The 24,131-nt window shown below is 46.0% G+C and overlaps 1 protein-coding gene across 2 annotated transcripts in view; it reads right to left on the bottom strand.

Moving 5' to 3' along the window:
• KSR2 (kinase suppressor of ras 2) overlaps nucleotides 1–24,131 on the bottom strand; it is a 251,485-nt gene that overhangs the window by 36,965 nt on the left and 190,389 nt on the right. For both annotated transcript variants that reach the window (XM_056859782.1, XM_056859783.1), the window contains exon 15: nucleotides 4,469–4,565. In XM_056859782.1, coding sequence (XP_056715760.1) covers nucleotides 4,469–4,565 — 97 coding nt within the window. The remainder of the gene's footprint in view (nucleotides 1–4,468; nucleotides 4,566–24,131) is intronic.

Below are 24,131 nucleotides of genomic sequence, written 5' to 3' on the forward strand. Positions count from 1 at the left end.
ATAATAATTATAATATTTTTTTTAAAAAACACAGAGGCTGAGACCTTGTGAAGTATTGTGCATATAGTGGGAAGGGGGGGAGAGAATAAATGGTTGGGAAATTTCCCCCAACCCAAATCTATCCCTCACAGATAACTCCTAGGGTTCGCCGGTTGCAAAGAGGGACCTGGCAACCCTATTTACATCCCATAACCAACCAGGCTCCCTAAATCCATCAGGGAGGCAGTGAGGGTGCCCTCAGTTTCAGGAAAGGGCCTGTCACACCTGGGCCTAGTATGTTGTTCGCTGCCTTTGCGACAAGTACTCAGACACAAAGTTTGCTATTGGAAGGAATGAGGATGGAGGGCTGAGAGAACCTTTCCTTCAGAGCTGCATGCAGTGAAGACCTCTTAAGGAGGAAAGAGAAAATCCTTGGAAGCATTCAAAACTTTAGCTGCAGTGGCAGAAGACTGACAAGTTAAGCGGTTCCCTGCGTCTGCTTCCCCCTGTCTCATTTGTGTCTGCTTCGCCCTTCTCCCAGCACAGGTGTCTATCTGCAACTTCAGACATCAAAACCTCACACTTCAGAAAAGTCCTCAAAAATCTTGCCGAGGCACATTCTAACCAGCCGTCGGTGTCAGTCAGGCACGTGCATCTTCTTGCCAAACAAGAGTGTCTCACACTGGGTTCCCTTCACCAAGGAAAAGAGTTTTTATTGGGGGTGTTGAACTTTCCCCTCGAAGGATATGAAAAGAAACAGGGACGAGAAACCCAAATGAATCCCATGTGAAACATAGGATTTTAAAGATAAAAAAGCATCAAGTGTTGCAAAGACTGAACCCAGAACCACCACTGAATCAGACTACTCCCAGGCTGCTCAAGAATTTAGAGAGAGCTGCAACCTGGTGCCGTTTCGCTGATAACTCATAGATTTTGTTGACAACTGATAGCTTGTATTCGGTTATGCTTTATTAGCCACCTCAGGTGTTCTTTTTGAAAAGAAAGGCAAGATATTAAGTAACTAATGGAGATTTGCTACTTGTCTCTCCACGTTACTGTGGAAAGATCAGGTATCAGCTACATGCACCATTGAGCCTGCTGTTTAAATGGGTAGGGTTGCCAGCCTCCAGGTGGCACATGGAGATCTCCCACTATTACAATTGATCTCCAGATGACCAAGATCAGTTCCCCTGGAGCAAATGGCTGCTTTGGAGGGTGGCTTCTAGGGCAGTATACCCTGCTGAAGTCCCTCCCCTCTCCAAACCCACCCTCCCCTTCTTTATGAAATAAACAGGCCAGCAGAGTTAGGAAAGAACCACTATCATTCTCTTTTTGTAACCAACTTCTGCAGTGAGCCCTCTTTGTGTTTACAGCTTTATGCTCCTCTACATGTTACAAAAAACAAGGGGTGGAAACGCAAGGTCGCTTTAGCCTCCTTTATTCCCTGTTTCAGCCAGGATTCAGCCAGGATCGAATGCAGTTTGGCGAAAACGCATGCGTTCGATCCTGGCTGAAACAGGGAATAAAGGAGGCTAAAGCGACCATGCGTTTTCGCCCAAGATCTTCATCCCATGGGGGCGCATATGCAAGCAGAGGTTTGCTGCAGATGTTCACCTGTACACATGGGCATGTGGGAGTCGGGTCAGTGAGTGCAGTCTTGCTCCCCTCAAAGTGCACACAGCATATGCAGTTCTGAGTGCCTGCATAAGTTTTTTGATGAATTAATTGTTAGCAGCCACCCTACAATCCTCTGTGACGGACACGAGAAGGTCACTAGCACTCCGGGACGGAAGAAGTTGTTTGACATTTGTCAGGTTGCTGAATTGGGAGAAAAATGAATGCTATTTGGTAGGCCAGGGGAGGAAAAAAGGGTAAGGAATGTGATGACAGGAATAAGGGATCACTGTCAAAGCTTAGAACATATATAAAGAGGAAATCTGGGAATATCCTTGAAACTTTTTTTTTTCATATTGTGCGACTGCGCTTCCCTCATTTCTCTTTTCTGCACTCTGTTCATTACTTTATCACAGGTTTTATCACAGGTTTTGATTTCTGTATAATCTTTACACAAGCCATTGGCCCTGAGGAAAGGATAGGGTTTGGCCTCGGGAGATTAGCTCCTGCTCCATTCCAGAGTTACTCCCTGGAATGGGAAGAACTTTCCACCAAGGGATGAACATCTCCGCATGCTTTGCCCTAACCCCGGGCTAAGTCTTTAGGGAGAGCTGCAACCTGGTGCAGTTTCGCTGATAAATCACAGATTTTGTTGATAACTGATAGCTTGTATTCTGTCGTGCTTTATTAGCCACCTGAGGTGTTCTTTTTGAAAAGAAAGGCAAGATATTAAGTAACTAATGGAGATTTGCTACCTGTCTCTCCACATTACTGTGGGAAGAAAACATCGAAACTCCTTTAACGGCTTCTCTCTCTCGTTAAAGAATAAATTAGCAGAATATGCGGTGATGGCAAAATTGATAAACTTTGTTCACAGAAGGCCAATTAAAGAATTCCAAGATAAGTGGAAACTCTACTACTTATATTCCTCTCAAAACAAGAGCTGAAGGGGAAGATGCGACCGGAGAGAGATATGCGACCTGAGAGATAAAATTTTAAAGTAAGATTATCTGCTTTGTCTAATTCTCAGATATTATAAATAAGATAATTTAAATAAGTGGTAGTTCAGGATTATATAACAGATCTAAATCAGTAATACATTTGTATTATGGTTATATAAATGGTTATAGTTATATTATAATACTAATTTGGGTTTATTAATGACGCTAAAGATGGCAGTTGTCAAATACCTTGGTTAAAGCATGTGAGATCAACTTTATGGGTAATAGCAACCTTAGTGTTATTTATCTTATCCAGCTGTTTTTCTATTTTCTGTATTTTATAATCTTTTTGTATCTGTGTTTTTCCTGCTTTTTCCTATATCTTTTTGTATCAGTTATTATTATACGATAAAATTTAAAAAGACCAAGGCTTTCTCATTATGCAGTTACACAACTGACCTTACAGTTGGGGGAGGTTCCTGCTGGTTGGATTCTATGTTTTCACTCTAGCCTTGACAATGATATTGTGGCTAGGGAAGATCTAGCTGAGAGTCCTGCTGCCATGCGATTTGGAGTTGTGGCATATGCCCTTTCCCTGAGGCCGGGAAGCTACCCATTCCTTCTAACAGGCTGGCTGGGAATCTATGCATCTAATTTTGAATACAACCCCAGAATGCGGATTAAAAAATCTGCACAATGGGGCCAGGTAAGGAAAGGCGAGATATTTCTACCAAACTGTAAAAAAACCATATTCGCATCTTAATTTTTGTTTAAAGGATAAAATAAAATAGGTTTTACAATTCTGAGACCTTGTGAGACTACCTCATGAGATCCTGGCAGCTACTTCATATTGCTTAGATAACTGCAGATAATATCACCCAATCCGAAATGAATGCTGCAGTTCATTTTGAAACCAGAAGCATGTTGGGTGGAAAAGAAAGAGCAGGCAGGCAGGAAAGATGAGAAGGAAGGAGGGAGCCAATAAAATAAAAATGGAGCAAAACGGACAGAGAGATGGAGACTGGAAGGATGGAAGTTTAAATGGTAACAGAAAGAAAGACAGGAGGGAAAGCCCTTGGAAGAAACCAAGTGGTTGCACTTGCATGGGTCGATATAGGGAGAGGTAGTCTTTCAAGTTTGTGGATGCTAGTAGTGCAGCCTCGAGGTTATGACCGTCTGAATGAGAGTGACCAGATCTGCTTAATTCACAAGGAAATACAGTCTCTATGCCTGACACAGTTGGAAACAAAGCAATCTCTGCTACTTCACCAACTTGTTTTGTCACACTACAGATCTGGATCAAGAAGCAATCCAAGCTCATAGCTGAATCAGCTAAAGCAAGGCTTATTCCACCCAAAGCAGGGCAGCTCAATCCTTTCCACATCAGTCTTACCAAACAGCATCACCTCCATATTATCCGGATTCAGCTTTAACGAAAGACTCTTGCGTTCAATCCTAAACAAAGTCATATCCCCCAAGGGTTAATTCTGCTTGGGAACTGCATGGTTAAACCTTGGGTTGCATTTTTTGAAGATGCTGAAAATATCACACATAAATAAGCAATGTAAGCATTCCTGTATGATTTCAAAGTGCTTCATATACATAATTTTGTAAGCCCTTACAAAGCAGCCTTATAAGGTAGATCTGGATTATCGACTCCATGCAGAAGAGGCTGAAAGAGAATGGCTTGCCTAAGGACACAGTTGAGTACAACGCAAAGGCAAGTTTCAAACCAGAAAATTGCTGGTTCATGGCCCAATCCTATGTGTATTTACACTGAACTTGGTCCTACTGAGTTCAGTAGGGCTGATTTGCAAGCAAATGTACATCCGACTGCCTGTTCCCTGAACTCTTCTACCACTCTCACTACTGACTTCACAGCACCCATTTTAAGAGCTCGTTGCCTTAAAGTCTTTATTCCCTTTCTCTCATACCTTGACAATCTCTTGAGCGATCAGCCTTGTTTTGTTGAAATCCAGGACGACTTTGGCATCTCTCACCACTGAATAGAGCGTCCGTCCTTTGCACAAGCTGAAAGAAGAGGAGAATCGTAACTTCACCCATTAGGAAAAAAGGGGGAAACCAAACTCATCACAGAGAAACTTCCGAAGAGAACAGAGGAAGTATTTTGGTTTCTTACCGAAAGCAACTAAACCAGTTTGGGATTCTCATATGAAGCTGCCTTATACCCATTGGCCCATCTAGCTCAGTAGTGTTTAGTAGTGGCCCATCTAACTCAGTAGTGGCAGCAGCTCTCCAGGGTCTCAGGAAAAGAAAGGCCTTGCCTAATATTTACTAACTAAGATTCTTCAACAGCGTTTGCCAAGGACTGAGGTCTGGGCTTCCTGCAGGCACAGCAGGTTTTGAAACACTGAGGCACAGTCATCCTTTCTGCCTATGGTAATATGAAAAGAAAGGCCAGGACCAAACTACACATGACAATGGATCTGTGACTGGATTCCCCCCCCCCAATATAATTTACCATTCATTTTAGAAGGGAATTAGATTCATGGAGGAAAGACCTGTAAATGACGTCTAGCCATGTTGATTAAAGGTGGAACCTACATATCCAGAGGCAGTAAGCAGCTTAATACCAGTGCTAGAAAGCAACATTAGGGGAAGGCCTTCACCTCTGTGCCTTGTTGGTTTGGCTGTCCGGGGCAATTGGTTGGCCACTTTGTGAAACAAGATGATGAATTAGATGGATCACCAGTCTGATCCAGCTGGGCTCTTCTTGTGTTCTCAGGAAGCAGCTGTATGCCCGCGTGTGTGTGTCTGTGATCTAGTATGAATCGTGACTGGAGTGCTTAGGAAGAGGGCTTGACACTCTTTCCCTGCACCCTTTTTCTGACCAACATGGATTCCCCAGCTACTTTTAGTATCAGATAGGGAGAGTAAAACACAAGCATGGTACAGGTAATGGTAAGCAGAACATGGTGTGTGGGGGAGAGTTTTGATCAGGGAATTAAAAACCCCATTCCCCCGGTACCATAGTTCCAATCGCTCCGCAGCTCCTGAAGAGGCTTTTTAAGCTGAAATCAGCCATCAAGAGATCCCATCATGGATAGCTATCACTGTGTAGCTTGGCAGTAAGTTGCAGCTGGGCTGGGTTGTTTTGTTTTTGCTTATTCCTAAGGTTGCCAACCACCAGGTGGTGGCTGGAGATCTCCTACTATTACAACTCCAGCTGATAGAGATCAGTTCCTCTGGAGAAAATGGTCGCTTTGGCAATTGGACTCTATGGCACTGAAGTCCCTCCCCTCCCCAAACCACGCCCTCCTCAGGCTCCATCCCAAAAACCTCCCGCCGGTGGAAAAGAGGGACCTGTTGCTCATTACAGGCAACTCAACCCTAAACAGACAAGAGACTTCTTGAGAGCAGTCCACTTCAGCTGTCTGTTTTGCCCAGTTCATTACTCAGTTCATTCAACTTCTCAGTTTCTGGATGAGTCTACGCAGAGGGTTTGTTATTAGGGTTGCCAACCTCCAGGTACTAGCTGGAGATCTCCTGCTATTACAACTGATCTCCAGCTAATAGAGAAAATGGCCGCTTTGGCAATTGGACTCTGGAATTGAAGTCCTTCCCCTCCCCAAGCCCCGCCCTCCTCAGGCTCCGCCCCTAAAACCTCCCGCCGGTGGCAAAGAGGGACCTGGTAACCCTACTTATTCTCCATTTTCCTAGCTTTGTATATTCCTCAGCTCCAAGATACAGATATTCTAGCTGTATCTGAAGAAGTGAGCTGTGGCTCACGAAAGCTCATACCCTGCCAGAAATTTTGTTAGTCTTTAAGGTGCTACTGGACTCCTGCTCTTTGCTACTGCTCATAATCCATCAGCTCCAAGCCAGACAATGTAGGCCTTCTTGTAACTATGGCTCATAGAACCAAGGCCACAGGAAAAGACTAAAAGTAGCAGCCATATACTGGGTAAGATTCACCAATCTTCCTTTGCATACCTGTTGCAGAGAGATCTATTTACAGAGTCTTAATTACCAAATGCAGCTGCTGGGAATGGGGGGGGAGGGGAAAAAGGGTGGGAAACGCCCTGAAACCAATTAAAATTGTATTGACATTTGAATCATGTAATGGAGTCTGTGGGCGGATCCTGCATCGACTTTCTCCCCACAAAAGAGAGTTGCCCTCCCCCCCCCCAGGTTCTCATGCCCACCTACGCTCATTACAGGCAACTCGAGAGAAAAAAAGCAAATGATATACCTGAGCCCGGATAATAAACCACCAAAAATATAACCAGCTTCTGAGAATCGCAGGTGTTAATTTGATCGGGTTCTACTGCGAACGACAGAAGAGCTGCAGTTTTTAATTGCTCTTGCCTCCCACCCACAATGGCAGTCATCTCATCTCTTCAACTTCTTCCTCCCACAGCTCATGACGCTGGAGGTAGGGGCTCGCCCTCCACAAACCGCGCTCAAAGGGCTGGGAGGGCAGGGGACTCGAGTGGAGAAAGCGTTGAAAGAAAAAGCATTCAACTGTCACAAATTTGGGCTAAGTTCTGGATTCCTTCAGCCGTTTCAAACTCTCTGATCTGGCTTCGGTTCAGACAGCGAGCCGAAAATAAATGCTTTTGTCACAAGTTCAAGACAGCCAATCAAATTGATTGCCAAGGCCATAAGTCGTCCGCAAAGAAATTAAAAACAAGTGAAATGCAACTGTTTCCAGATAAATTCCTCAACAGTTTTTGTTAACAGATAAGAATTTCAACTACGGTTCTTTTTAAAGCAGCTCAGATGTGTTTAATAAAGATTCTGTCATTAAAAGCTGATAGTAGCATTTGCTAACTTTAATTCCAACTTACAATTTATTACCAACATCTAATTTTTACAGTTAAAAAAAAATCCAGAGAAAATATAGGAATAATGTAAGGAAGGAAGGAAGGAAGGAAGGAAGGAAGGAAGGAAGGAAGGAAGGAAGGAAGGAAGGAAGGAAGGAAGGAAGGAAGGAAGGAAGGATGTTGGGTTGATCCTCTTCAATTTGATTCACAAAAGAAGATGCCTCCAAAACTCTCTTTTTTTCTTGACCTGGATTTGGATGTTCAGAAATTCCTATTTTTGAAGTAGTAATAATCCACTAGGAATACCCAGTTTTAATTCTCAAATATTATGTGGAGAGTTGTGCCATTTACTGCAGCTTTCAGCTCCTTAACTTCAAAGGAACATTTTTCTTCTGTGACTAATGTATACATTGTGATAAAACACTGAAAAAAGCACACTTGATCTGGTTACATTTGCATCAAAATTCTTTTTATGCAGTGTTTTGCCAGTGCTTTACCAGTTTTTAAAACAATGCTCAGAAATGCAAAACTCCACACAAAAAAGAATCTCAAGGCAATCACATCCGCGATCATAGCAGGATTGCTCTTTTGCAGTGCTTTTGCGATGTTGATAGCCTATGTCACTTTCACATGGGCATTGGGTCACATGTGGCCAGCTAGATGTCCCACCTTTTGGGGGGAGCTTCCATACAATGTGGAGCTAATTTGGAGTAGAACTTGTGTGGCTTTTGTAGGGTCTCCATTTGAGCGGAAGCAAAATGAGAATAATAATAATTGCTCCGGCTCAGAGGGGAACTGTGGAATGCCTGTTGGCATCCATGTGGATGCTCTTCCCTCAGCCAATTTGGGGAACAGAGCAGAGGTAAACTCCACATTCCCCTCTTTAAGCTCTTTAACACGCAAATCATATTTGCATGTACTAATATTACATCAAGCCAACTTTGAGTTGGATCCCACCAGCTTTTATGCTGATGGAAAGGGGAGAGAGAGGGCTCTCTCTGACCATCAAAAAGACTATGCTGGGGAATTATGGGACCTGCAAAAGCCACATGGGATGCGAGCTCTGATAAGGAGAGGAACTGGCTGTGATCCAACCCTTTGTCTACATCTGAACAAACCGACACTTTCTGAATCAACCTTAGATGGCACTCAGAGATCCTCTTGATTTACGCTGGCGAACAAAGATGATTTGTAGAAATGACTGTGGACTACAGAGGTCAGGGAGATGGAGCTTTTGTCTTTGGAGGCAAGAGTGAGATTTGTTGCGATGGCCTCTTGAGGAAATCCCTTAGCTTTCTATAAGTAATAATCAACCACCCTCAAGTTTCAGAAGTATTATCCAGTCAACTTGACTATATGCGGAAGAATCTCCACTTATCCTTGCTGAGTGGCAGCTTTATCTCTCTTAGTTCTTGGTGAGAAATCTTTTTGCTGTGTCAGAACCAAATGTCATGTTTTACAGGTATTCATCTGTCAGTTTGAATGAAAGAGTATGCTTCTGCAGACACGAATTCAGGATTTATTTATGAAGGTGTGAATCTATCTAAAGCAATAATTGCAAGCCATGAGAACTTAAAAGCATAGTCTTTGGACCTTAATGGGGATGCTGCAGTATAGCCTGAGGGGAAAAATGCACAAGACTGCAGCCAAAAGTCAGCTATGCAAAGCACTGATTGGCTACTCCCTGTAGAGTCACAGGGCCTCTTCCTTAATCCTCTCTGAATCCGTTTTTCAAATTACACAATACTATAAAATCACCACTCCATTGTCCCTATTTGTCCCTGACAAAGAACCAGCTTTACTCAAAAAGAAAACAACCCTGAATGTGACTCACCCCCTCCAAGTTATTCTAGGGTTACCAATCTCCAGGTACTAGCTGGAGATCTCCTGCTATTACAACTGATCTCCAGCCGACAGAGATCGGTTCCCCTGGAGAAAATGGCCACTTTGGCAATTGGACTTTATGGCATGGAAGTCCCTCCCCTCCTTAAACCCCGACCTCCTCAGGCTCCGCCCTAAAAACCTCCCGCCGTTTGCAAAGAGGGACCTGGCAACCCCAAGTTATTCACAAATATACACACAAACATTATTACTGGAGTAACTGTTAAGTTGTTGTATGTGCATGTAAGATGACTCCCTCTTTCTTTATGGCATACTTGGAGAATTAAATCAGCCATCTGAATTAATACAGTACGTCAGTAATAAAGTTCAAGACTCATACAGTTGGATCTCATGGATCTGTTCCTTCTCTCCCTTCCCCACTCTGGCACCAGGCGGAAGAGCACTTTAAGAACATAAGAACGTAAGAAAATCGATGCTGGATCAGACCCAGGCCCATCAAGTCCAGCAGTCTGTTCACACAGTGGCCAACCAGGTGCCTCTAGGAAGCCCACTAACAAGATGACTGCAGCAGCATTCTCCTGCCCTTGTTCCACAGCACCTAATATAATAGGTATGCTCCTTGCATCTGAGGAAGCTGCTGCCGTTAGCAGAACAGATTTATGGGATCTAACAGATTTATGGGATCCAAATGAGACGCATGGGTCCGAAAGGGAGAGGAAGATTGGAATCCAGGAAAAACAGGGCTGGCCAAAGGACAGTGCGTTTTCCCTGGGTAACGTCCCCCATGTGCCGGTCTTCCTCCAACAATATGGAAGGCAGGACTGCCTAGCCGGCTCCCAAGTTCCAAAGAGCAAAGAAACTTCACAGCCTTCTCCTCCATGTCCACTTCACATTCCCGGTCACAGCTCATCTCGCTAGCAATGGGGCCGCTGAACCCCGCTGGCAGGAAGGAGCGTCTGTGCGGTTGTCCCATGCCTCCCCTCCGAGGAGAGCTCCTGCGAATCAAGCAGCCAATGAGGCTTCAGAAAGGCATTCAAAGCAACTCTGATGGAAGCGGTGGCAGAAATTAATGAGACAAGGAATGGAAAACAGTCCATCTCTCATGGCCTTTGCTGAGGAGGTTCACGCCTCTGAGCAGATGGTCTCTAATAAAAATAACACCAAGGCAAACAGAGAAGAAGGGGAGGGGGGGGAAACTCTGCCTGTGCCTTACATTAAAAACAACACACGACAATAATAAAACCACAAGTTCAGGGGCAAGACAAATAATATGGTGCAGCAGCAGAGGCATGAGGAGCACTTAGAAAAAAGCATGAGGAGAATCCCCTCTGACTGGAAGAGTGGGATGCTCCCGAAGGGCCTTTTGCTACCAAAGAGCAACTACCATTTAAACAATCGGGGTGGGTGGGGAAAGAGAAGTTGAAAACGAGACTAGAAATGCCCTGAAACCAGCACAATGGAACATGTGAGGAGGCAGCTGTCATGCGGAGGATAGGGTAGGTGGGAACATCCAAGGAGAACCCATCTTGGTGCTTGCAGCGTTTGGCTGGCTGTTCGTCTGAACTGGGGATTAAATATACACCGTGTGGCCCTTCTACCTCTCCCACAGTCTCCTTTTCTCTTGGTTGTAGCCTAGCCACACCATTATATCCGCTACACAGCCCCCCCCCTTTAATCCTTACAAAAACCCTGTAAGGTAGACTAGGCGGAGAGGGTGGCTGACTCACGATACTGCATGAGCTTTGTAGCAAAGTAGGGATTGATTAGACTTATGCATGGGGAATAGGTTTAACAAAGGCTACTAAAGATGGTGGCTAAAGGGAATCTCCATATTTCAGTTATGAATCCAAGTGCTAGGAGGCAGCATCAGGGGCCTCCATGCCCAGTTTGTTCGGCCTCCACGGCAACTTGTCGGCCACTGGGCAAGACAGATTGATGGATCACAAGGACTGCTCCAGCAGGGCTTCTCTTATGTTCTTAAGAGATTTAAACCCAGATTTCTTAGAAGAAGAAGAGTTTGTTGTTATACCATTTTTCTCTACCTTTAAGAAGTCTCAAAGCGGCTTACAATCACCTTCCCTTCCCCTCCCCACAACAGACACCTTGTGGGGTAGCCAGCAAGGTGAAGTGGTTAAGAGCGGTAGTTTGGAGCAGTGGAGTCTGATCTGGAAAACTGGGTTTGATTCCCCAGTCCTCCGCATGAGTGGTGGAGGCTAATCTGATGAACTGGATTTGTTTCCCCGCTCCTACACATGAAGCCAGCTGGGTGATCTTGGGATAGTCACAGTCTTTCAGCCCCACCTACCTCACAGGGTGTCTGTTGTGGAGAGGGGAAGGTGATTATAAGCTGATTTGATTTTTCCTTAAGTGGGAGAGAAAGTTGGCATATAAAAACCAACTCCTACTCCTACTCCTTCTTCAAGAGTCTCAAAGCAGCTTACAATCGCCTTCCCTTCCCCTCCCCACAACAGTCACCTTGTGGGGTAGGTGGAGCTGAGAGAGCTCGAAGAGAACTGTGACTACCCCAAGGTCACCCAGCAGGCTTCATGTGTAGGAGCGGGGAAACCAACCTGGTTCACTAGATTAGAGTCTGCTGCTCCTGTGGAGCAGTGGAGAATCAAACCCAGTTATCCAGATTAGAGTCCACCTCTCTTAACCACTACACCACTGGCTTAAGTCTAACATTTTGGGAGATACATCATACTGGCTACAGACCACTGCCCTGACCTGGATGGCCCAGGCTACCCTGATCTCGTCAGATCTCGGAAGCTAAGCAGGGTCAGCCCTGGTTAGTATTGGGATGGGAGACCACCAAGGAATACCAGGGTTGCTGTGCAGAGGAAGGCACTGGCAAACCACCTCTGTTAGTCTCTTGCCATGAAAACCCCAAAAGGGGTCACCATAAGTCGGCTGCGACTTGAAGGCACCTTACACACACACACACACACACACACACACACACACACACAGAGAGAGAGAGAGAGAGAGAGAGAGAGAGAGAGAGAGAGACCACTAGCCTCCTCCTGTATGCATGCCATATAGGATGGAGGAAATATATCTTCCCCATATCTCCATGAGTTGAAAATCATGTTACTGGGCATGGCCTGGCAGCTAGTGGGAGATGAGGGAGGTAGAGACTTCTGTTGGGGGTGGGAGATCATTGCCCCCAGCACAATCACATCATGTCTGGCACAACCCAGAAGTGAAGCCATTCCGCTGAGGTTTGCCCCAATGAATGAATGAAGCAACAGAAGCAACGTCATCCTGCTGCGGATGCCAATCTCCCCCCACCCCGCTTTCACCTGGGCATTTCCTCCCACTGCCCGGTTGGGTGGCCATGGGCAATGGGAGCTGGGAGTGGGACATCTCCCACCCCCAGCAGGAAGCTGCCAACCTAACTGAAAAGCACCTTGGGTGGAAGACTATTTTGAGTGGGGGAAAATGGCCGGAAGAAAAAGGGTTAAGCAACTCAAGGCTGCAGTTTCTGCAGTTACTTTTGGTGTGTGTGTTTTTAAAGTCAGGAGATATATACACAAAAAGTGAATGTCATGTGCAGCATCAGCCTAAGGTTAGCATGAAGTTGATCGTAGTGAGCCATCTACACCATGGTAACATGAGCATGTGACCCATGCTTAAGTTTGTGAGCAAAACCCAGATCTGCCAGCAAATAATATTCCATTTAATACACAGGTGAGTAGGATAAATGGTTGGTTACAGACCACTGGAGAAGCCAGAATGTTCTATACATTCTGTTGGCAACTGTCTAGGATCTTCAACCTCGGGGGGGGGGGGAGGCTGGAGATCTCCTGTTATTCCAACTGATCTCCTGACTACAGAGATCAGTTCTGCTGGATGAAAAGGCTGCTTTGGAGGGCAGATTCTACAGCATCATATTTCTGCTAAGGTCCTTCCCCTCTCCAAACCAGGACTTTCCCAGGCACTCCCCCCTGCCAATATCTGGGAATTTTCCAAGCCAAAGTTGGCAACCTTACTTCTGTCCATCAATCAAGGACCGAAACAAACTTCGAATTATGCCAGCTTCTGTTCTGTAGCACATTCGTTGTCAGCAAGTCATTTGTTTTTTGAAGCCTCTATTGTTTATTAATGACAATATTTATATACAGTTTTATAATTTTCAAAAGCTTTCAGAGCAGATGTGCATATTTGGTCTTTGAATGTGGGACTGTTTGCTTGCTTGCTTTGTCAATACATGGAAAACACCTGGAAATCCTGCTATTTAATCTAGATGCTGACTGAAATGTCCATAAATAAATACCTGAGCTGGGTCCTAGAGACTGAATAATAATTCAAAAACCTAACCAACCAACCAAGTATGAAACATGGACAGCAACGTTTCTAGTTGGGTTCAACAGGAGTTTCACTTCATAGCAAAGGACACTGAATACTGAAGAAATGGGATACAAACATTTCCAGACAGAATTTAAAACCTAGCTGGGTGACGTTAAGCTTTCTGCTGTGCAAAGAACCTCTGGAGTGGCCCTTGAAAAATACTCAACAACTTCAAATCCAACCTCTTACATAACTTTGAGCAATGTCCCCCCCCCCCGTCTCACTCTGTTCCACAAGAATTCTAACAGAATTTTCTCCACCTGAATTCTTCCCTAAGTTTCAGGGTTTTGAACCACCTGATTTTTGTGTAACATGCATTAGTAGGATTGCCGGGTCCCTCTTCGCCACCAACAGGAGGTTTCTGGGGTGGAGCCTGAGGAGGGCGGGGTTTGGGATGCTCTGTAATGCACCAAATGCTCTAGCCATGTCATCTTTTAAAGAGTGGGCTACAACAGTACATTATGCCCATGCAGAAGATCATCACTGCATCAGGAAAGCTTTGAACATACATCAGCATACGAAGCAGACTTTCAACACCGCAAACTGTTGGACCATCTACCTCCCTGCTGTGTACCCTGATAGGCTATGCCTCTAAAGGATCCTGGGATCCGTTCCTAAAACCTACTTCCTGAGATCTTTGTACTGGAGATTCCAGGGACTGGAACCTTTGACCACACAAAGCATGGACTTGGCCACCGAGCCACTACTCTTGGTTTCACCCAAGAAACAATACTGCAAAGAAAGGCTGCAACAGCCAGCACCAAAGTTTGTTGCCCCCTTTGGGAAGCAAAGAGACAAGAGACCTGTGGAGTCATCTTTTTCAAGTGCTCTTCATTGGGCTGATGAGCAACCTGTTGCGAAGCGATGGGTGGTGTACACTAGAGCTGTCAAAGAGGGAAGAACCTCATGCATAACCATAGCAAATCATATTTGCCGTTCCCTTACAGCACCTGAGGCTATTGAGAACCCACCTGCAGGATCTTTTCAAGGTCTTTCTTAACTGCGTTACGTCTTTTCGGTTTCTTCAATGCCACAAGTGCCAAAGAAGAGACCTCAAGGAGGCGAGGATGGTACAAAACGCCTCTGCTTCCCACAGAAACATGCTGTGCTGGGGTATTGATTCAAGACTGCAAAGATTCTCAAGGTTAAGAGGTCTATCTGTGCAAGTAAAATAAACTTCCCTTTATAAGATAACGCTGCCTCATTCACTCCTGGAGTAGTGCGTGATTGATATCATTCACTCCGGCACGCTCTGCTTATCAATGGATATTTGCATCTGTAAGCCGTAACCCCAGCCTTGGCAGCCCGCGTGGAACTGCACCGTGTCAGATAAGCACCCTGCACAGGGTCTCGGCACCATTAAATGTGCCAATTAGAAGCACCTGCACAATCTACGCCTTCGTAAATGGCCCATCCATAACCGACGAGGAGCGCGCATTTGCCAAACAGGCTCTTGTTGACGCTTCGCTGCCCCCTGAATATGGCGTGTCTAATCCACAGGTATACCAAGACAGGACAAAAATGTTTGTCAGATTTGCAAAAGATTTCCCCACCCCCAGAGAGACATATTTTACTCTTACAGTGCATTCCTGAGTGGAATGCCTGCGCCAGGCTTAGGAGGCAACGCAGCTGCCTAAACCTCCTCCTGGCTCCGCCGAAACCTCCTCCCGGCACAAAAAATCAGTGCAACCCTCATAGGCAAAAATAAAAGGGGTGTTCCCAGGTCGAAACGGCTTTGGAGGTTGCCTAAAGGCGGCTCCGCCCCCAGTCTGGCGCTGTAACGCCCTGGGAACGCCTCCCAGGACGCCGGTGCACAGTCTTTGCCGGCATTCGGACACCATTGGAAGTCTCCGTTGGTGTCCCAGGCTGGCGCTGCTGCAGCAGTGGCCCACAACCAGCATACGGGCCTTCCTGACGGCATATGGGCCGCTTACGCTGGCGTTGGGTGCCTGGACGCTGGCGCAAGGGCCCCGGACGCCAGCGCGGCGCCATCCTGGCCTCCTAAGGGCTTTTGCCCTGGAGGCTCAGGAACGCACTGCAAGACATCCAGACAGCCCAAATCCTACACCAGCAGTTCAAGATACTTGTTGCGAATTTACAGCAAATGATGTGACGTTCCTTTGGGAGACTCTACGGCAAAAGGAATGGGAATGTTTCTCTCCCCCCCCCCCCACAGCTGTCAATCTCTCTTCAATGGGCCTTAATTGTGAGGAAATGGTTCCGTCCAAGCAGACGTGAGGGCTTGGAGCAAGTGACCCATCTCATTGGCCGAAGGGAGGAGCAGCTGTGTGTGAAGAAGCAGCAGTTAAGAGTCTGAAAAGAGAGAAGACAGACACTGCCGAGAGCTTGCTGAAGCACCTTGGGGGTGCAGGATCTCTCTCCCTCCCCCCACCCCCGGGGATCTGATCCACGGCAGCAGGAATGACTCTTTGCCTGCACCAGTGGTACATTTGTTAAAAAAGCAAACGCTAAGAAAATGCAGTTAAGCGCTCCCATGCTCTGATCTCCAAAAGGGAACCAACCGATATTATTAGGGTTGCACCCAGTTTTGGCATGGAAACCTCCCAGAATGACAAATAATCAGACCACAGAGATCAGAGAGTGGACATATTCATAATCAGAGAGTGGGCATATTCATGGAGGAGAGGGGTATTCATGGTTATAGTTAGAATGGATACTGGTCATGCTGCATACCTATTCTCTCTAGTATCAGAGGAGCATGCCTATTATCTTGGGTGCGGTGGAACACAGGCAGGACGGTGCTGCTGCACTCGTCTTGTTTGTGGCTTCCTAAAGGCACCTGGCTGGCCACTGTGTGAACAGACTGCTGGACTTGATGGGCCTTGGTCTGATCCAGCAGGGCCTTTCTTATGTTCTTATTTCTTTGGAGGATGGACTCTATGGAATTATACCCGACTGAGGTCCCCAGGTGCCACCACCAGATCTCCAGGAATATCCCAAACTGGAGCTGGCAACCCTAGCAACAAGGTATTTTTTTTGCAGTGAAAGGAGCCATTCTGAGGGTGGGAAAACTAGCAACACTTGCCTATAGAAATACACATTTCACTTTGAAATTTAGATTCTCTCTCTTGGCAAGAGAGGGGGGGGCATTATATCAGAGCCTAGGCCCTCGATCCAATTCCTGGCACATGCAGTTCCCTCCTTAGTAAAACTGCAGTCAGATCCGAAGAAGAAATAATTAATAACCTTTTATGGGAAGGAAACTCTGAGGTTAAAGCTAAATTTTGTTCGATAGTGATCAAAGTCCACCTTACAAGGTTGAGTACAGTTAATAGTTCCCAACCTTAAAGTGTTACAATTAATGTTTTGTTTTAAGATAGAAACTGTTCTGTTTTTGATACAGTTAAGTGTTTATTGCTTTTAACCTAAATCTATGTATTGTTGTTTTATTGGCATATGCCATAATGATAAATCTGAATCTGGCACATGCAGTTAAAGGATCTCAATTAGCAGGTGTTGGGAAAGACTTTTCTCTAGAAAACAGCGAGTTAAACGGGTAGTGGTCTGATTTAGCATAAGGCACCTTCCTATGTTGTTAGAGAGGAAGGGGCCAGGCTTCCTCCTGGATCATAACCCCACCAGGGCTAAACCCTTGAGCCCAGGTCCCACATACTCATCCCCAGTACTCATAGAATCAGAGTTGGAAGGGATCACCAGGGTCATCTAGTCCAACCCTTCACAATGCAGGAAATCCACAGCTACCTCCCCCCCACACCCCCAGTGACCCCTACTCCATGCCCAGAAGATGGCCAAGATGCCCTCCCTCTCATGAAGATAATTCACATTTACATACTGTTAACATTTACATACTAATGCTTGTCTGAATTCACTCTCCTCTACTTAAAGACAGATGGATTCACATTCTAGCTGTATCTGAAGAAGTGAGCTGTGGCTCACGAAAGCTCATACCCTGCCAGAAAATATTTTTGTTAGTCTTTAAGGTGCTACTGGACTCTTGCTCTTTTCTACTCCCTCTCATGATCTGCCTAAGGTCATAGAATCAGCACTGCTGATAGATGGCCATCTAATCTCTGCTTAAAAACTTCTGCGGAAGGAGCACTTACCACCTCCCGAGGAAGCCTGTTCCACTGAGGAACCGCTCTAACTTAGAAAATTCTTCCTAATGTCTAAACAGAAACTCAGTTCCCTGCCATCCATTAACACCTGCTTAAGAAAGGCTGCACGCTGGAGCAAACAACATTACTTTCCTATCAGTACCACTGCTTCTGAAGGACTCAAGGACTATCAACAACCTTCTGGAATTTATTGAAATCTCTCTCTCGTTTTATAGATGATTATAGCAATCTGCAAAACACCCCACTTACTGGGGAATGGCCTGTTACAGAGGCTTTGGGGGATTCCAAATGAATCCGAATGTTGCTCAGCCAAGCAAGCACAATCCCTGATTGCTTGGGGGGGGGGGGAGTCCTTTCGTCTACCTGAGCTGAAGGCAGCAGAAAAACGAATTAAGCCAGACTTGATTTGTGCAGGAGCAAGGGCAGAAGGCTGAAGGAATGGCCTACTGACAGTTTCCAATTTGGGGCAAAGAGAGCAAGCGCAACATGGCAATTTTAAAGAGAGGTGTTTTTAATTTTTTTTTTAATTGCGTAGTTAAATTGTGGAACTCCCTGCCCCAGGATGTGGTGATGGCTGTCAACTTGGATGGCTTTAAGAGGGGAGTGGACATGTTCATGGAGGAGAGGGCTATCCATGGCTACTAGTCAAAATGGATACTAGTCATGATGCATACCTATTCTCTCCAGGATCAGAGGAGCATGCCTGTTATATTAGGTGCTGTGGCACACAGGCAGGATAATGCTACTGAAGTCGTGTTTGCGGGCTTCCTAGAAGCTCCTGGTTGGCCACTGTGTGAACAGACTGCTGGACTTGATGGACCTTGGTCTGATCCAGCATGGCCTTGCTTATGTTCTTATGTTAAAAGAGGCAGAACTCTTTTTAATCGGCCACGTGTGGTAATCCACTCTAATCCGTGCTCACGGAGGCTTGCAAAAGACAAGACGGATTTCCAGAAATCAGCAGCAGTGGGGCAAAAATCAAAGGGAAAATAAAAACGGTCTTACCCCATCAATACAGTTTGAACTCACGCTTCATGCAATGAGCTCAGGACAACCAACGCAGGACTCCCCCTGTCTCTGTCATCCTAACAACCCTGTGAGGTGGGGGTTAGGCTGCAAGTGTGCGACTGGTTCCAGGTTTCCCAGGCAGCTTCTATGGCAGAGTGGGGATCTGAACCTGGGTCTCTCTCAGTTCCTCTCATCCTAACAACCCTGTGAGGTGGGGGTTAGGCTGCGAGTGTGCGACTGGTTCCAGGTTTCCCAGGCAGCTTCTATGGCAGAGTGGGGATCTGAACCTGGGTCTCTCTCAGTTCCTCACTCAACTCTCTAACCACTGCATCGCGCTGCCTTATGACATCACACTGGGTTTACTGAGGACAGGAGAACGGTAAGATAAAAGGAAAAGGGTGACAGAGGACAGGGCACTTCATGGGACTCTTATCACATGCCTACTTCTGTTATAGAGAGAGACAGTGCGGTGTAGTGGTTAAGAGCGGCAGACTCTAATCTGGAGAACCAGGTTCAATTCCCTGCTCCTCCACATGAAGCCTGCTGGGTGACCTTGGGCCAGTCTCAGTTCTCTCAGAGTTCTCTCAGCCTCACCTACCTCACAAGGTGCCTGTTGTAGGGAGGGGAAGGGAAGGCGATTGTAAGCTGCTTTGAGACTACTTTCGGAACCCCCAGTGTGTATCTGATACAAACATGCCTGGCAAACACAAGGACTTTGTAATATGTGAACCAGCCCTAACAGGCTGGGAAGGTTAGCTGATTGTTTTTTTACCAGTGGAGGCTAATCACAGGAGATCATCTCCCGATATCTGGGTCTCTCTCTCTCTTTAGTATTTGGAATGAGTGATCCATCAGAGCGTGAAGAAGGTGACAGCCTTCTAAGGGAAGGGGAGGAGAATGGGAGACAGAGACCAAAAGCTTGGATTTCCCAACCGGATTTATCTGGAAAATGGGATGCAGCCTTTGAACAGCACAAGTTGCTTCCTGGGAACTAGATGCAGGCAGGTCTGGCTGCTTATCAAAGTGTTTCCACTTAGGCTCTGCTTGTATATTTGCAAGTGAAGCAAAGGTTGCAAACACACCAGAACAGTCTCCATTGTTCAAATCCAAAGGAGAGAAAACCCAGCCGTGCTTGCCCCTTGGTACTTCTTGCTGCTCGAGGAAGCAAGGAGCCATGTAACAATGCTATTAATACTTTAGGAAGAGAAACTTCAATTATTTATTTATTTGAAATATTCATGACCAGCCCTTTCAACCTAGCAGGGCCCTAAAGTGACTTATGGCAGTATAGAATAATACAATATATAATTTAAGAATCATAGCATCAGTATACAAATTGACCCAGCCAAACAAAAAAACACCAACAATTTAAGTCGCCAATAATAAGTTTAACGGAGACTGGTCAAAACGAACCAATTGTCTCTATCATCCTGAATGATATTCGTACAGAAGAATACCCTTGGGAGGACAGTTCCACAATTTTGGTGCTGCCACTGAGAAGGCCCTGTTTGAAATGGAGCAGAGCCTCAGAAAATAACCCGAGTATTTGGGAAGGTTCCACAAAACATCTGTATTTTAATTTTTGAAGGTTTACTTTGGGGATGTAAGCCTGCAACTCCGTACTCAAAGTCACATGAACACGTGAAGCTGCCTCACGCTGAATCAGACCACTGGTCCATCAAGATCAGTATTGTCTACTCAGACTGGCAGCAGCTCTCCAGGATCTCAGGCAGAGGTCTTTCGTCTCACATGAGAACGTAAAAAGGGGTTGGAACAGTGGTACACCTAGTCCAGCGATCCTGTCTCACAAAGTGGACAACCAGTTACTCTGGAGGGCCTTCTGCATGCCAAGCAGATGCTCTACCACTAAGCCACTAAGCTCTACCACTAAGCCACAGCCCCTCCACTAAGTAGGGTTAAGTAGTCCTCCTGGCAAGGAGGGCAGGATCTCTACCAAACACACGATTCTCTAAAATAAGTATTTTGTCCATACTAAAGCCAAACATAATGGGAATCAAGTCCTCCTTTAAGCTAACTGAAAGAACTTAGGCTACGTAGGTTTGGACTCGGACTTAACTTTCTGAAGGTTTTCCTCCTGCTGCCCCATCTGTTACTGAGATCATGCAGATACCAAACTGTCTTGGCGTATGATTGATTATATATGCAGAGTGGCTTGACAACCTGATTCATCCTGTCAAATGATGAGTGGAATTTTAACAAGTATCAGGTACAGATGGATGGCAAAATGCATGGTAAAGGGGTCATATGAACATATGAAGCCTTGTAGGGAGCCGGAGCAGTCATCAATTATTTCAGTGCCAGATTATTAGGGAAAGGGGGGCTTCTAAGTGCAGGACCCCCCCCTCTGTGCGTGTATTTGTGTGTGTGTGTTGGTTCTTTTTAAAGCTTAAATGCAATTCCTGCTGTAAAGCTTTGCTGCCTTCTAATCCATTAAAGACATTCTTCTCTTCTTTGGAATTCAGTTGCAAAAAACCAGCCATGAAAGCAAAGTTTGTACCAACTGCTAAACAGGAACATAAGTGAATTTGGGGGGGGGGGGGGTGAAAAGATTTTTGAAAGCAAGCACAAAGCAGACAAATATTCCGACCCCCTTTTGAGGCTGACTGATTAGGGAAATGCCTGCTCTGGATGAGATTGCACTTTCCTTGAAGAATCAAGGATTCCAACTTTGGGATGTACCTTGATCCCGCTTTGCTTCTGGAATTCCAGACAGTGGCTATGGGCAAGAATGACTTTTTTTCTGATAAAGAGAGGCTTCCTCCGATGGAGAAAAGCCTTTCTTTGACCAGGAAGACTTGGTGGAATGAAGTCCTAGGACTCAAAAGCAGGTGTTAATTTTAACAGTAACATTTCTGTTGAATCTCATTAGTATTGTTGGCGGAAAAAGAATGACTGCAAATTCGTGCCAAGCGGGGACAGCCCACGTGAGAAACTGGAATTTTCAAATCAAAGCAGTGCGGCTGTGAAATCTGATAGTATCCCTACACCGGATGCAGGGGAAGGGCAACAAAGACAGGCCTGTATTATCCACCATGCCTAGCATATAGTTATAGGCTTTGGAGGGCATCTGATTGGCCACTGTGTAAAATTGGATGCTGGCCAAAGTGAAGGAGGAGGAGAAGGAAGAGAAGAAGAGTTGGTTTTTATATGCTGGCTTTCTCTACCACTTAAAGAAGAATCAAACTGGCTTACAATCACCTTCCCCTCCCCACAACAGACACCCTGTGAGGTAGGTGAGGCTGAGAGAGCTCTTAATAGAACTGTGACTAGCCCAAGGTCACCCAGCTGGCTTCATGTGGGGAAACAAACCCAGTTCACCTGATTAGCATCTGCCGCTCATGTGGAGGAGTGGGGAATCAAACCTGGTGCTCCAGATCAGAGTTCACCACTCTGGAAGGTTCTTCTGATGTGTTCTTCTGATGGCTAGATGGCCATCTGTCAGCAATGCTGATTCTATGAACTTAAGCAGTTCATGAGAGGAAGGGCATCTTGGCCATCTTCTGGGCATGGAGTAGGGATCATTGGGGTGTGTGTGGGGGAGGTAGTTGTGAAATTCCTGCATTGTGCAGGGGGTTGGACCAGATAACCCTGATGGTCCCTTCCAACTCTATGATTCTATGATTCGTTTTTTCTCCTTTATTTCTGTTCTCTATGCTTGTGGACCAACAGGTCATGAGCATCCGATTTTTTTGGGGGGCCAGACATGGACAAGAAGTAGAGTTGTTGTAACATAGGAGCTTTGTACCCCCAGTCGTGGTGCAGGCAAGGAGCGAGGGCTGGAAGCATAGTCTGGGGAACAGTCCAAGGTCATACAAGTTCAGGCAGAGTCCAAAATCTCAGTACAGGCAAGGGAAGTCGGAGGCGTTAGTCAAAGGCAGTCCAAGAAATCAGGATACCAGGAATCCAAAGTATAGCAGGGGAACAAGGCCGGTACACAAGAAGGTTGGTGACAAGTTGCTTGCACAACAGCCAAGCCTAACTGATGGCTTAAATCCCTTCCCCTGCTGCTGTAGCAGAGCCAGCTGATGCTGATTAGGCTGAGTTCACAGGTGGTGCTTCAGCCCTGCTCTTCTTCAGCACTGCTGCTGAGGAGGTTCCTCTGTAAAGCCTTCAGTCTAGCACTCTGCCGTCTCTGTTGCATTGCCAGACGGACCTGTCTTCTTCTCTGCTCCAGTGGCCTTGGTGAGGCCTCTGGAGACACTGCATGTTGCAAGGTGTCAGGTCCAACTGGAGTCCTTGAGCTGGCAAGCTGCAGGCATGGTGAGTCATCTCCTGACTTTGGCTGATCCTCTATTCTGGAAGGCTGTAGGTCCTGTGGTTGTTCCTGTGGCACTTCTGCCTGAGGATGTCCCTTTGTTCTGGCTTCTAGTTCCCCTTCGTCAGAGGAGGTCTCTGCAGGCTGACTCATGACACCCCCTCAGCTTAATACCAGCCAAAAGATGGGCAGAAGCATTTTGAGTTCACAGAAACATCCGGACAGTCTTCACGGTAAAGCACATTACAGTAGAGCTATCGGAGGGGGATAGCAGTAACTGGCTTAAGCTAGACTCTTGAAAACCCAGATTCAAATTTCCACTCTGCATGAAGTGGTGACCACGGGGCAGTCATGTTCTCTCTAAACCACATCACAGTGTAGTTGTAAGCATAAACCGAGGAAGGGAAGAGAAAATAAATAAGGCCCTGACTATGCATCCCTTTTGCTGTGAAGTAAATAGACACTAGTGGACAATGCAGATTCTAGAAGAACAGACTAAAGTTAGGCCACTATGATCTAACAGAAGTAGGGTTGCCAGGTCCCTCTTCGTAGGGTTTGGGGAGGGGCTTCAATGCCATAGAGTCCAATGGTCAAAGCAGCCATTTTTTCCAGGGGAATTAATTTCTGTCACCTGCAGATCAGTTGTAATAGTGGGAGATCTCCAGCCACCCCCTGGAGGTTGGCAACCCTATCTCCAGGTGAATTGCTCTCTATCAGCTAGAGATCAGTTGTAATAGCAGGAGATCCCCAGCTAGTACCTGCTGGCTGACAACCCTAAACAGAAGCCTAGAATATCTTCCACCTGCTGGACCCCAAACAACAAAATCCCAACTGATTTAAAGTCCAATGTAAATATTTCCACCCACAAGAGACAGAAATGTATGTCCGATTCAAGGTGTGAAGGAAGGATTGTTACCCTTGTATGCTTTCTGGGGTTTTTTCTGTGGAGGTGCCTTTGCAGGGAAATTGGAGTACAGAAAGAAGACGGCTCCAAAAGATTAAGTCTTCCTGTCCTTCCATCTCTATCTCCACGCTTTGCTTAGCTCTGCTCGGCGAAAAGCGCAACCATGATGGATATTATTTCAATGGCAGGATTTTCTTGACGGGAGCCCTCCACAGCTGGCACGCCAGATAAGTCCAGGAATGCTTCCGACTCGAAGAGCAGGCAGGGGGCAGGGAGAGATTGACTTTCGGCACCAAGTGGCCACAGTCCCGTTCGCGGGGACAAGCTATTTAG

This window comes from Euleptes europaea, chromosome 13 (genome assembly GCF_029931775.1).
Source record: "Euleptes europaea isolate rEulEur1 chromosome 13, rEulEur1.hap1, whole genome shotgun sequence".
In the NCBI taxonomy this organism is placed as follows: Eukaryota; Metazoa; Chordata; class Lepidosauria; order Squamata; family Sphaerodactylidae; genus Euleptes; species Euleptes europaea.